The sequence below is a fragment of the Pongo pygmaeus genome, chromosome 12, assembly GCF_028885625.2.
Source record: "Pongo pygmaeus isolate AG05252 chromosome 12, NHGRI_mPonPyg2-v2.0_pri, whole genome shotgun sequence".
In the NCBI taxonomy this organism is placed as follows: Eukaryota; Metazoa; Chordata; class Mammalia; order Primates; family Hominidae; genus Pongo; species Pongo pygmaeus.
Window position 1 is genome coordinate 38,862,937 of NC_072385.2, and position 13,447 is coordinate 38,876,383.

General features: G+C 43.5%; 1 protein-coding gene and 1 pseudogene across 10 annotated transcripts in view; one reads left to right on the forward strand and one right to left on the reverse strand.

Moving 5' to 3' along the window:
• Nucleotides 1-13,447, reverse strand: part of LOC129028448 (E3 SUMO-protein ligase RanBP2-like) — a 121,563-nt gene that overhangs the window by 61,503 nt on the left and 46,613 nt on the right. For all 10 annotated transcript variants that reach the window (XM_054474249.2, XM_063648513.1, XM_063648511.1 and 7 more), the window contains exons 8-9: nucleotides 1,160-1,301; nucleotides 159-519 (exon numbers count right to left, since the gene is read on the reverse strand). In XM_054474249.2, the coding sequence (XP_054330224.2) occupies nucleotides 159-519; nucleotides 1,160-1,301 (503 nt within the window). The remainder of the gene's footprint in view (nucleotides 1-158; nucleotides 520-1,159; nucleotides 1,302-13,447) is intronic.
• LOC129028473 (large ribosomal subunit protein uL16-like) lies at nucleotides 6,077-6,718 on the forward strand (annotated as a pseudogene).

Genomic DNA, 13,447 nt, shown 5'->3' on the forward strand with positions numbered 1-13,447 from the left:
CTTGCAAGCGCCACGCCGCCCACAGGACTGCGCTAGCCGGCCGGCGCCTCAACAGAGCGCGCCAGGGAGCAGCGCCTGTCGGGAGCCATGACGCCTGAGCCGCGCCAGGCCGCCGCCTAGCCAGGTCGAGGCCATCGGTCTCTCCGAGACCCACTCACCTCTCTAGGCGACGGGGCGGAGCCCTGCACGGAGGCGATATACCGCTCCACGTCGGCCTTGCTGCGCCTCATCGCGCTGCCAACCTGACTGCGGAGCCTCCTGAGACCAGCGCTCAGCCCTGCAGCAGTCGCCACTTCCAAGAGGAAAGCGCCTGCAAGCCAGTGACGCAGCGGCGTAGCCGGTGGAGACCATTCTGACGCACTTGCGTACTGGTCAGCACTGTGCGTCACACTGGCGACGTCGGCGCTCGAGCTGCACTCCGCCGGGCTCTTGGCAGCGCCCTGGTCTCTGAGGGTGTCTTGGCAAGCCCGGATCAGATTTCGGCCGCCAGCCTCCACAGCTGACAGAGGGAGACTCCGTCTGAATTAAAAAAAAAAAAAGAGAGAGATTTAGAACTGCGTAATGAAAAAGGCCACAAATATTAAGTTTTGGACAATTAGAATTTTTTAAACAGTCATCTTTCAGCGGGGGATTGGTTCCAGAACCACCGGCTTATGCCAAAATCCACGCATTCCGCCGGGCGCAGTGGCTCACGCCTATAATCCCAGCACTTTGGGAGGCCAGGCAGGCGGATCACCTGAGGTCAGGAGTTCGAGACAAGCCTGGCCAACATAGCGAAAGCCCATCTCTACTAAAAATACAAAAAATTACTTGGGCGTGGGGGTGGGCCCCTGTAATCCCAGCTACTCGGGAGGCTGACGCATGAGAATCGTTTGAAACTGAGAGGCGAGGGTTGCAGTGAGCTGAGATCGCGCCACTGCACTCCAGCCTGGATGAGAGTAAGACTTCCTAAAAAAAAAAAAAAGAAAGAAAGAAAGAAATCCGCACATTCTCAAATCCCGCAGTCAGTCCTGCGGATGGAACACTTAGAGGAAAAGTCAGACCTCTCTATATGCAGGCCCCTCCAACACTGTATTTTCTGTCGGCTTATAAGTGGACCCAGGCAGTTCAAACCCATGTTATTCAAGGGTCAACTGTGTATATAGGAATAGCCATTCACCTGGCACAGTGGCTCAAGCCGGTAGCCCCAGCACTTTGGGAGGTGGAGGCGGGAGGATCCCTCGAGTCCAGGAGTTCCAGGTTACAATGAACTGTGATAGCACCACTACATTCCATCCTGGGCATCAGAGTGAGACCCTTGTCTCAAAAAAAAAAAAAAAAAAAAAGGAAAAGGAATAGCCCCCCCAAATCTATATATATTTCACTAGCACAATAACAGAACATACCAAAATTTAACAGTAATAATGTCAAGATTTTGAGCGGTCTGTATTTTCCAAATCTTCAAAAATGTCGATTTTGGGAATTGTTTTAAAACAAAATTTAACAAAACATTTTAATAGTGAGAACCTTTTAGATTTTAAAAGCTCACATTTGTGTAAACACTACAGTCTTAATTATGTGGGCAAATATCAAATGCGTTGACATTTTTAACTGGAAATTTGGGCTATTTTGGTTGTGGATAATTTTTTATCCTTTTTGTTTTTCCATATTTTCTAAATTTTGATATAATGAACAAGTATTGCCTTTCTAAAAAAGGAAAAACAGCATTTTGTTTTATTTCAACCATATTGGATGTGAATAAAAGAAAAGAAAAAGATGATTCTGAGCTTACCAGTGTGTGTGACCCACATTAACAGAAATGACATGTAAAGACAATCTAGTTTGGAGTGGAAAATCCTATTTTAGGTAGTTGATTTCTTTCACTTGAGGTACCATTTATATATCCATGTGGGGACAGCCTAGTAGGAAGATGAAATGGTAGGACAAAGATCTTGATGCAAGTCAGTAGTCGTGGCACAGTTCTGAGGCTCAGCTACTCCAAAGGCAGAGGGTTAAAACATCCCTTTAGCCCAGGAGTTGGAGACTGCAATGAGTTATGTTCATGCCTTTGCACTCCAGCCTCCAGAAGAGAATAAGATTCCTATCTCTAAAATGAAAAGAGGGCCAGGGGCGATGGCTTACGCCTGTAATCCCAGCACACTGGGAGGCCCAGATGGGCGGATTGCTTGAGGCCAGGAGTTCAAGACCAGCCTGGCCAACATGGTGAAACCCCATCTCTACTAAAAATGCAAAAATTAACTGGGTATGGTGGTGCATGCCTGTAATCCCAGCTTCTTTGGATGGCTGAGGCACCAGAATTGCTTGAACCTGGGAGGTGGAGGTTGCAGTGAGCTGAGATCGTGCCAGTGCACTCCAGCCTGGGCGACAGAGCAGACTCTGTCTCAAAAAATAATAATAATAATATTTAATTAATTTCAAAATAAAAACCAAAAGAGAAGATCTGATGGACTTAGAAGTCATATATCTCAGGTGATAGGTGAAACCACCAGTTTGCCTTGAAAAGTGTGTTGATAACAATAGCCATAGCTAACAAGTACTTGCTGTGTTCCAAAGCTCTTTTTGTTAGCATTTCATTTGTATTAACTAATTTCATTCTTCCACCAACTTTGTAAGGGTACTGTTATTATCCTCAGTTTTTACTGATAAGGAAACCAAAAGACAGCCAGGCACCATGGCTCATGCCTGTAATCCAAAACTTTGGGAGGCTGAGGTGGGAGGATCACTTGAGCCCAGTAGTTCAAGACCAGCCTGGGCAACATAGCAACACCCTGTGCTTACAAAAAAAAAAAATTAAAAACTAGCCAGGCATGGTGGTGCATGCCAGTAGTCCCAGCTATTTGGGAGACTGAAGCAGGAGGATCTCTTGAGGCTGGGTGTTGGAGGCTGCAGTGAGTTATGTTCACTCCACTGCACTCCAGCTTATGTGACAGAGAAAGACCCTGTCTCAAAAAAAAAAAAAAAAGGAAACCAAGAGAATGAGCACTGAAGCAACTTGCCCAAACACACTCACCTAGTAAAAATGGTATCATTAATCCATTTATGTTGAATATACTGAAAAGGAGTGCCCAAAGAGAGAGCCTTCTTTTTTTTTTTTTTGAGACGGAGTTTCACTCTGTGGTCCAGGCTGGACTGCAGTGGCACAATCTCGGCTCACTGCAACCTCTGCCTCCCAGGTTCAAGCAATTCTTGTGCCTCAGCCTCCTGAGTAGCTGGGATTACAGGTACGTGCCACCACACCTGGCTAATTGGTGTATTTTTAGTAGAGACAGGGTTTCACCATGTTGGACAGGCTGGTCTTGAACTCCTGGCCTCCAGTGATCCATCTGCCTCGGCCTCCCAAAGTGCTTGGATACAGGTGCCCGGCATTCACCGCGCCCAGCATCCAAAGAAAGAATCTTCTTGAGGAACTCAAAAGACTTTTCTCTTTTGGATAAGCAGTTCATATTTCTGCATTTATTAGGGATTTTCACATTTTACTTCATTTTACACTACATTTTTTTTGTTCAGTGGTATAACATTTTCACCAAGGCACTGAAAATTCCATTTGCATTAATGTCCAATCTCATGTATTCCTGCCATGTTGCAAATACAGTTCATTTGTCCAGCTTTATTGAGGTATAATTCACAAATAAAAATTGTATACATTTACTAGGTACAACATGATGTTTTGCTATCCAAGCATACCTCATTTTATTGCACTACATTTTATTGTACTTCACAGATACTATGTTTTTTACAAATTGAAAGTTTGTGCCCACCCCGTGTCAAACAAATCTTTCTGCATCATTTTTCTTTTTTGAGAAAGAGTCTCACTCTGCCGCCCAGGGCTGAAGTACAGTGGCACAATCTCAGCTCACTGCAACCTCCTGTGGCAGGCCAGGTCTCACTAATGCAGACTTCCATAACAACTGTTTCAGTAATGACTGAATGAAGTTAAATACTAAAAGCCAGTGCCCTTATACAAAGGCTGGGATGTAACAAAAGGCCATCAAAACTTTTGCCTAGGCCTGTCCTGGGCCTTAAAGCATGACAAAATAATGAAGGTATTCTTTTTTTTTTTTTTTTTTTTGAGATGGAGTCTTGCTCTGTCGCCCAGGCTAGAGTGCAGCAGCAGGATCTTGACTCACTGCAACCTCTGCCTCCCAGGTTCAAGTGATTCTCCTGCCTCAGCCTCCTGAGTAGCTGGGATTACAGGCATGCATCACCACGCCCGGCTAATTTTTGTATTTTTAGTAGAGATGGGCTTTCACTATGTTGGCCAGGCTGGTCTCGATCTCTTGACCTCGTGATCCACCCACCTCAGCTTCCCAAAGTGTTTGGATTACAGGCATGAGCCACCGCACCCAGCCCATAACGAAGGAGTTCTCAACAGGACCCATTTAGGATTAAACCAGTTTTATTGTGGGTCTGAAGAAACTCCCCAGGTCTCCACAGACAAGTTTATTGGGGGTCTGAAAGAACTCCCCAAACCTCCGCAATTTAGCGGGAGGCAAGATAAGGGTAATCACTCTCGCACCAAGGGGGAGCTTGCAGTGAGCTGAGATTGTGCCACTACACTCCAGCCTGGGGAACAGCGTGAGACTCCGTCTCAAAAAAAAAAAAAAAAATCACACCAACATCTAGACCAATTAGATTAAGTAAATTTACTGAGGCTCCAGAGGAAGGTCTTCAGGACTCAGACCTTAGTTATAGATTAAAAGAAGTTAATCAATTACATCTTTAGATGAATGCACACTTACACGTAGACATATAACTTAGAAGGTATATAAGCTCTGGAAAACTTTATAATTTTGAGTTGGTCTGGCAATAATTTCCAGGCCTTCTTGCTGTAACTCGTTGCAGAAATAAAAACTCTCTTCCTCCCAAGTTCATCTGCATCTCGTTATTGGGCCATGAGAAAAAGCAGCCCGACCCTCAGTTTGATTGGGGAACACTCCGTCTCCCAGGTTCAAGTGATTCTCCTGCCTTAGCCTCCCTAGTAGCTGGGATTACAGGTATGTGCCACCAAGCCCACCTAAATTTTTTTGTATTTTTAGTAGAAATGGGGTTTCACCATGTTGGCCAGGCTGGTCTCGAACTCCTGACCTCAAATGATCTGCCTGCCTCAGCCTCCCAAAGTGCTGGGATAACAGGCATGAGCCACCACGCCAGCCTCAGCACCATTTTTCCAACAGCATGTACTCACTTCATGTCTCTGTATTACATTTTGGTAGTTCTCACAATATTTCAAATTTTTTCATTATTATAATACCTGTTATATTGATCTGTGATCAGTGATCTTTGATGTTACTTATTGTAATTGTTTTGGGGTACCACAAGCCATGCTCATACAAGACAGCAAACTTAATTGATGAATGTGTGTTCTATCTGACTGCTTCACTGACCCACCATTCCCAGTCTCTCTCCCTCTTCTTGGAGTTCCCTGTTCACCTAGACCCAACAATACTGAAATTAGGCCCCTTAATAACTCTACAAGGGCTTCTAAGTGTTCACATGAAAGGAAGAGTTGCATGTCTCTCACTTTAAATCAAAGCTAGAAATGATTAAGCTTAGTGAGGAAGGTATATCAAAAGCCAAGATAAGCCAAAAGCTAGGTCATTTGTCCAGAAAAATGATTCCTTCCAAATTCTGCTGCTCATTGACAATGCACCTAGTCACTCAAGAGCTCTGATGGAGATGTACAAGTAGATTAATGTTTTCCTGCCAGCTAACACAATGTCCATTCTGCAGCCCATGGATCATGGAGCAATCTTGACTTTTAAGCTTTTTTTTTTTTTTTTTTTTTTTTTGAGATGGAGTTTCGCTCTTGTCGACCAGCTGGAGTGCAGTGGCGCAATTTTGGCTCACTGCAACCTTCGCCTCCCAGGTTCAAGTGATTCTCCTGCCTCAGCCTCCCGAGTAGCTGGGATTACAGGCGCTCGCCACCACGCCCGGCTAATTTTTGTATTTTTTTTTAGTAGAGATGGGGTTTCACCGTGTTGGCCAGGCTGGTCTCAAACTCCTGACCTCCGGTTTAAGTTTTAAGAAATGCATTGCTCTTTCTCTTAAGCATGCCACTGAAGATCCTGGTATCACCATGGGCCGCCGCCCCGTCCGTTGTTACCGGTATTGTAAGAACAAGCCGTACCCAAAGCCTCAGTTCTGCGGAGGTGTCCCTGATACCATCATTCTCATCTTTGACCTGGGGCGGAAGAAGGCAAAAGTGGATGAGTTTCCACTCTGTGGCCACATGGTGTCAGGTGAATATGGGCAGCTCTCCTCTGAAGCCCTGGAGGCTGCCTGAATTTGTGCCAATAAGTACATGGTAAAAAGTTGTGGCAAAGACAGCTTTCATATCCGACTGCAGCTCCACCCCTTCCACGTCATCTTCATCAACAAGATGTTGTCCTGTGGTGGGGCTGACAGGCTCCAGGTATGCGAAGCGCCTTTGGAAAGCCCCAGGGCACTGTAGCCAGGGTTCACATTGGCCAAGTTATCATGTCCATCCGCACCAAGCTGCAGAACAAGGAGCATGCGATTGAGGCCCTGCACAGGGCCAAGTTCCAGTTCCCTGGCGGAGAGAAGATCCACATCTCAAAGAAGTGGGGGCTTCATCAAGTTCAATGAGGATGAATTTGAAGACATAGTGGCTGAGAAGCAGCTCATCCCAGATGGCTGTGGGGTCAAGTACATCCCTAGTTGTGGTCCTCTGGGCAAGTGGCAGGCCCTGCACTCATGAGGGCTTCCACTGTGCTGCCCCCTCTTAATACTCACCAATAAATCCTACTTCCTGTCCACCTTAAATTTTTTTTTAAAAATGCATTTAGTAATGTCACAGCTGCCATAGATAGTGATTTCTCTGATGGATCTGATCAAAGTAAATCTGGAAAAGATTCACCATTCTAGATGGCATTTAAAACATTCATGAATAGGCCAGGCGCGGTGGCTCATGCCTGTAATCCCAGCACTTTGGGAGGCTGAGGTGGGTGGATCACCTGAGGTCAGGAGTTCAAGACCAGCCTGACCAACATGGTGAAACCCTGTCTCTACTGAAAATACAAAAATTAGTCGGGCATGGTGGCGTTCACCTGTAATCTCAGCTACTCAGGAGGGTGAGGCAGGAAAATCGCGTGAACCCAGGAGGCATAGGTTACAGTGAGCTTAGATCACGCCACTGCACTGCAGCTTGGGTGACAGCAGGCACGCACCACCATGCCCAGCTAATTTTTGTATTTTTAGTACAGACGGAGTTTCACCATGGTGGCCAGGCTGGTCTCAAACTCCTGACCTCAGGTGATCCACCCACCTCAGCCTCCCAAAGTGCTGGGATTATAGGCATGAGCTACTTCGCCTGCCCTATGTTTTGCTTATTAATTCCTTGTCAGATAGTTTGCAGATAATTTCTCCCCTTCTGTGGGCTGTCCTTTCACTTTGTTGATTTTTTTCCTTCGGGGTGCAGGAGCTTTTTAACTTAATGTGATCCCATTTGTCCATTTTTGCTTTGCTTGCCTGTGCTTTTGAAGTATTACTCAGGAAATCTTTGCCCAGACCAATGTCCTGAAGAGTTCTCCCAACATTTTCTTGTAGTAATTTCATAGTTTGAGGTCTTAATTTTAAGTGTTTAATCCACTTTTATTTGATTTTTGCATATGGTTAGAGAGAAGTCTAATTTCATTCTTTTGCATATGGATATCCAGTTTTCCCAACACCATTTATTGAAGAGACCATCCTTTCCCCAATGTATGTTCTTGACACCATTGTTGTAACGAGTCCACTGTACTGTGTGGATTTGTTTCTGGGTTCTCTATTCTGTTCTAGTGGTCTATGCATCTGTTTTTATGCCAGTACCATGCTGTTCGATTGCTATAGCTCTGTAGTATAATTTGAAGTCAGGTAATGTGATTCCTCCAGTTTTGTTCTTTTTGCTTATGATAGCTTTGGCTATTCTGGGTCTTTTGTGGCTTCATATAAATTTTACGATTACTTTTTCTATTTCTGTGAAGAATGTCATTGGTATTTAATAGGGATTGCATTGAATCTGTAGATTGCTTTGGGTAGTATGGACATTTAAAAAATATTGATTTTTCCAATCCATGAACATGGAATATTCTTCTATTTATTGGTGTCCTCTTCAATTTCTTTCATCAGTATTTTACTGTTTTGATTATAGAGGTCTTTCACCTTTTTGGTTAAGTTAATTCCTAGGTATTTTATTTTATTTGTAGCTATTGTAAATAGAATTACTTTCTTGATTTTTCAGATTTTTTGCTGTTGGCATATAGAAATGCTACTGATTTTTATATGTTTATTTTCTATCCTCCAATTTTACTGAATTTGTTTTTCAGTTCTAATAGTTTTTTTTGGGGAGCAGGTCATTAGATTTTTTAAATATAAGATCATATCATATGCAGACAAGAATAATTTGACTTCTTTCTTTCCAATTTGAATGTCCTTTGTTTCTTTCTCTTCTCTGATTTCTTTCTCTTCTCTAATTTCTCTAGCTAGGACTTCCAGTACTTGTTGAATAACAGCGGTGAAAGTGGGTATCCTTCTCTTATTTCTCTAGCTAGGACTTCCAGTACTTGTTGAATAACAGCGGTGAAAGTGGGTATCCTTCTCTTGTTCCAGGTCTTAGAGGAAAGGCTTTCAGTTTTTCTCCATTGAGTATGATATTAGCTGTGGGTCTGTTATATATGGTTTTTATTATGTTGAAGTATGTTCTGTCTGTCTATATGCAGTTTTTTGAGAGTTTCTTTTCATCACAAAATACATTGATTTTCCCATCTCGGCCTCCTGAGTAGCTGGGACTACAGGGGCATGCCACCACACTTGATTAATTTTTTATTTTTAGTGGAGGTGGAGTCTTGCTATATTGGCCAGACTGGTTTCAAACTGTTGGCCTCAACTGATTCTCTCACCTTGGCCCCCCAACGTGCTGGGATTACAGGCATAAGACACTCACTGTGCCTGGCCAAAATGTTGAATATTATCAAATGTTTTTCCAGCATCTAGTGAAGTAGTCATATCATTTCTGTCCTTTATTTTGTTGATATGATGTATTACATTGATTGCTTTGCATACACTGAGCCATTCTTGTATCCCTGGGATAAATCCCACTTGGTCATGATAAATGATCTTTTTTAATGTATTGGTGAATTTGCTTGCTAGTATGTTGAGGATTTTTGCATCAACGTTTATCAAGAATATTGACCTGTAGCTTCCCTTCCCTTCCCTCCCCTCCCCTCCTCTCTCCTCTCCTCCCCTCCCTCCTTGCTTTATATATCTGGGTGCTCTAGTATTGGATGCATATATATTTGTAATTGTTATAGTCTCTTGATGAATGGACCCTTTTTCATTATATAATGATCTTCTTTGTATTTTTTATAGTTTTTATCTTGAAATCTATTTGGTATTATGTAGTATAGTTACTTTGGCTCTTTTTTGCCTTCCATTTGCATAAAATATCCTTTCCCAATCCCTTTATTTTCAATCTATGTGTGTCTTTATAGGTGAAGTGTGTTTCTTGTAGGCAACAGGTTGTTGGGTCTTTTTTTTTTTTTTAATCTATTCTGCCACTGTGTCTTTTGATTGGAGAGTTTAGTCCATTTATATTCAATATTATTACTGAAAAGTAAGCACTTAACTACTTCAATTTTGATACTTGTTTCCTTGTGGTTTTGTAGTCCTTCCTACCTACCTACCTTCCTTCCTTCCTCCCCTCCCCTCCCTCCCTCCCTCCTTCCCTCCTTCCTTCCTTCTTGTGAAGGTGATTTTCTCTGGTGGTATGTTTTAATTTCTTGCTTTTTATTTTTTCTGTATCTGTTTTAGGTTTTTTTATTTGAAGTTACCACAAGGCTTGCAAATATCATCTTATAATTTACTATTTTAAACTGATGAAAACATAACACTGTAAAAACAAATAAGCAAAGAGAAAACTAATAAAAATTCTACACTTTACCTTCATCTCCCCACTTTTTAACATTTTGTTTTTTCAGTTTATATCTTATTATATTGTCTATGTCTTGAAAAACTGTTATTTTTTGATAGGTTCATCTTTTAGTCTTTTTTTTTTTGAGATGGAGTCTTGCCCTGTCGCCCAGGCTGGAGTGCAATGGCATGATCTTGGCTCACTGCAACCTCCGCCTCCCAGGTTCAAGCGATTCTCCTACCTCAGCCTCCTGAGTAACTGGGATTACAGGCATGTGCCTCCACGCCCAGCTAATTTTTGTATTTTTAGTAGAGACAGGGTTTCACCATGTTGGCCAGGCTGGTCTCAAACTCCTGACCTCATGATCCACCTGCCTTGGCCTCCCAAAGTGCTGGGACTACAGGCGTGAGCCACTGTACCCTGCCCTCATCTTTTAGTCTTTCTACTCAAGGTATGAGTAGTTTATACACAACAATTACAGTGTTACCATATTCTATGTTTATGTGTGCACTTACTATTACCAATGAGGTGTTTTTTTTAACCTTCAGATGATTTCTTATTGCTCATTAATGTCCTTTTCTTTCAGATTGAAGAACTCCCTTTAGCATTTCTTGTAGGACAGGTCTATTGTTGATGAAGTTCCTCAGCTTTTGTTTGTTTGAGAAAGTCTTTATTTCTCCTTCATGTTTGAAGCATTTTTTCACTGGATATACTATTCTAGGATAAAAGCGGGTTTGTTGTGGTAGTTGTTGCTGTTGTTGCTTTTCAGCTCTTTAAATATGTCATGTCACGCTCTCCTGGCCTGCAAGGTTTCCACTGAGAAGTCTGCTGCCAGATATATTGGAGCTCCTTTGTATGTTATTTGTTTCTTTTTTCTTGCCACTTTTAGTATTTCTTCTTTATCCTTGACCTTTAGGAGGTTAATTATTAAATGTCTTGAGGCAGTCTTATTTGGGTTAAATCTACTTGGTGTTCTATAACCTTCTTGTGCTTGAATATTGATATATTTCTCTAGGTTAAGAAAGTTCTCTGTTATTGGCTGGGTGTGGTGGCTCACACCTGTAATCCCAGCACTTTAGGAGGCTGAGGCAGGTGGATCACCTGAGGTCGAGAGTTTGAGACCAGCCTGACCAACATGGAGAAATCCCGTCTCTACTAAAAATTCAAAATTAGCCCGGCATGGTGGTGCATGCCTGTAATCCCAGCTACTTGGGAGGCTGAGGCAGGAGAATCGCTTGAACCCAGGAGGCAGAGGTTGCGGTGAGCAGAGATTGTGCTATTGCACTCCAGCCTAGGCAACAAGAGTGAAACTCCATCTCAAAAAAAAAAAAAAAAGAAAAAGAAAAAGAAAATTCTCTGTTATTACCCCTTCGAGTACACTTTCTGCCATGATCTCTCTTTTTAGCTCCTCTTTAAGGCCTGTAACTTCTAGGTTTGCCCTTTTGAGACTATTTTCTACATCTTGTAGGCATGCTTCACCCTTTTTTTTCTTTTTTCTTTTGTCTCTTCTGATTGTATATTTTCAAATAGCTTGTCTTCAAACTCACTAATTCTTTCTTCTACTTGATCAATTCTGCTGTTGAGAAACTCTGATGCATTCTTCAGGATGTCAATTAAATTTTTCAGCTCCAGAATTTCTGTTCGATTCTCTTTAATTATTTCAGTCTCTTTGTTAAATTCATCTGATAGGATTCTGAATTCCTTCTCTGTGTTATATAGAATTTCACTGAGCTTCTTCAAAACAGCTATTTTGAATTCTGTGTCTGAAAGATCACATATCTCTGTCAGTCTGGGATTGGCCACTGGTGCCTTATTTAGTTAGTTTGGTAAGGTCACATTTTCCCAGGTGGTCAATGTTTGTGGATGATCATCAGTGTTTGAGCATTGAAAGTTTAGATATTCATTTTTTAATTATTTTTTAATTATTTTTTTTTTGAGACAGGGTCTCAGTCTGTCACCCAGGCTGGTGTGCAGTGATGAGATTGCAGCTCAATGCACCCTTGACTTGCTGGGCTCTAGCAATCCTCCCACCTGAACCTCCCAAGTAGCTAGGACCACAGGCATATGCCACCACACCCAGCTAATTTTTGCATTTTTGGTAGAGATGGGGTTTCACTTGTTTCCCAGTCTGGTCTTGAACTCCTGAGCTCAAGCAATCCACCCACCTTGGCCTCACAAAATCCTGGGATTACAGGCATGAGCCACCATGCCCGGCCTGGTTAGATATTTATTATAGTTTTTGCAGTCTGGCTTATTTGTTCCTGTCCTTCTTGGGAAGGCTTTCCAAGTATTCAAAGGGAATTGAGTGTTGTGATCTAAGATTTTGATGACTGCAGCTGTATCTGCATTAGGGTGCACCCCAAGCCCAATAATGCTGTGACTCTTGCAGACTTGAAGAGGTGCTACCCCAGTGGTCTTGGGTACAATCTGGGAGAATTCCCTAGATTACCTGGCAGAGACTCTTGTTCTCTTTCCTTGCCTTCCCCCAAATAGAATCTCTCTCTCTCTCTATGCTGAGCTGACTAGACCTTGGGGAGGGGTGACATATGAACCCCTGTGGCCACCACCACTGGGACTGCACTGGGTCAGACCCAAAGCTAGCACAACACTGGGTCTCACCCAAGGCCTGTGGGAACTGCTGCCTGGTTACCGTTGTTGTTTCCTCACAGCCCACAGGCTCTACTGTCAGCAGGTCGTGAATCCAGCCAGGCTTACAGTCTTCCTTTCAGGGAAGTTCATTCCCCCTGTTTCCAAGTATATCCAGAGATATCATCCCATCTGGAAGTCAGGGCCTGGGGTTGGAAAACTTAGGAATCTATCTGGTGCTCTATTCTACTGCTGCTGACCTGGCACCCATGCCACAAGACAAAGTCCTTCCACTCTTCTCTCTCCTTTCCTCAAGCAGAAGGAACCTCTCCCTGTGGCCACCACCACCCCAGGCCCACAGTGAGTACTACTTGGCTACTGCCAGTGTTCACTCAAGCCCCAAGAGCTCTTCAGCCAGCTTCTGGTGATTGCTGCCAGGCTGGGTCTCTTCTTTGAGGACAAAGGGCTCCCTCTTGCCTAGAGCAAGTCCAAAAATGCCATACAGGAGCCAAGGCCTGGAATCAGAGACCCCAGGAGCCCACCTGGTGCTCTATCTCAGTGTGGCCAAGCTGGTACCCAAGCTGCAAGACAAAGTCCCCTTTACTCTTTCCTCTCCTTTCATCAAGTAGAAGGAGCCTCTCCCCATGGCCACCACAGCTGGGAATGCACTGGGTCACACCTGAGGCCAGCATGGCACTGTGTTTCACCCAAGGCCCACAGTGGGTACAGCCTGGCAACCACTGATGTTTATTCAAGGCCCAAGTACTCTTTAGTCAGCAGGTGATGAATTCTGCCAGGACTGGGTTCTTCCCTTCAAGGCAGTGGGTTCCCTTCCAGCCCAGGGTGTGTCCAGAAATGTCATCTGGGAGCTAGGGCCTAAATGCGGGCCTCAGGATTCTGCCTGGTGCCCTATTTTACTGTGGCTGAGCTGGTATCCAAGTTGCAAGATAGAGT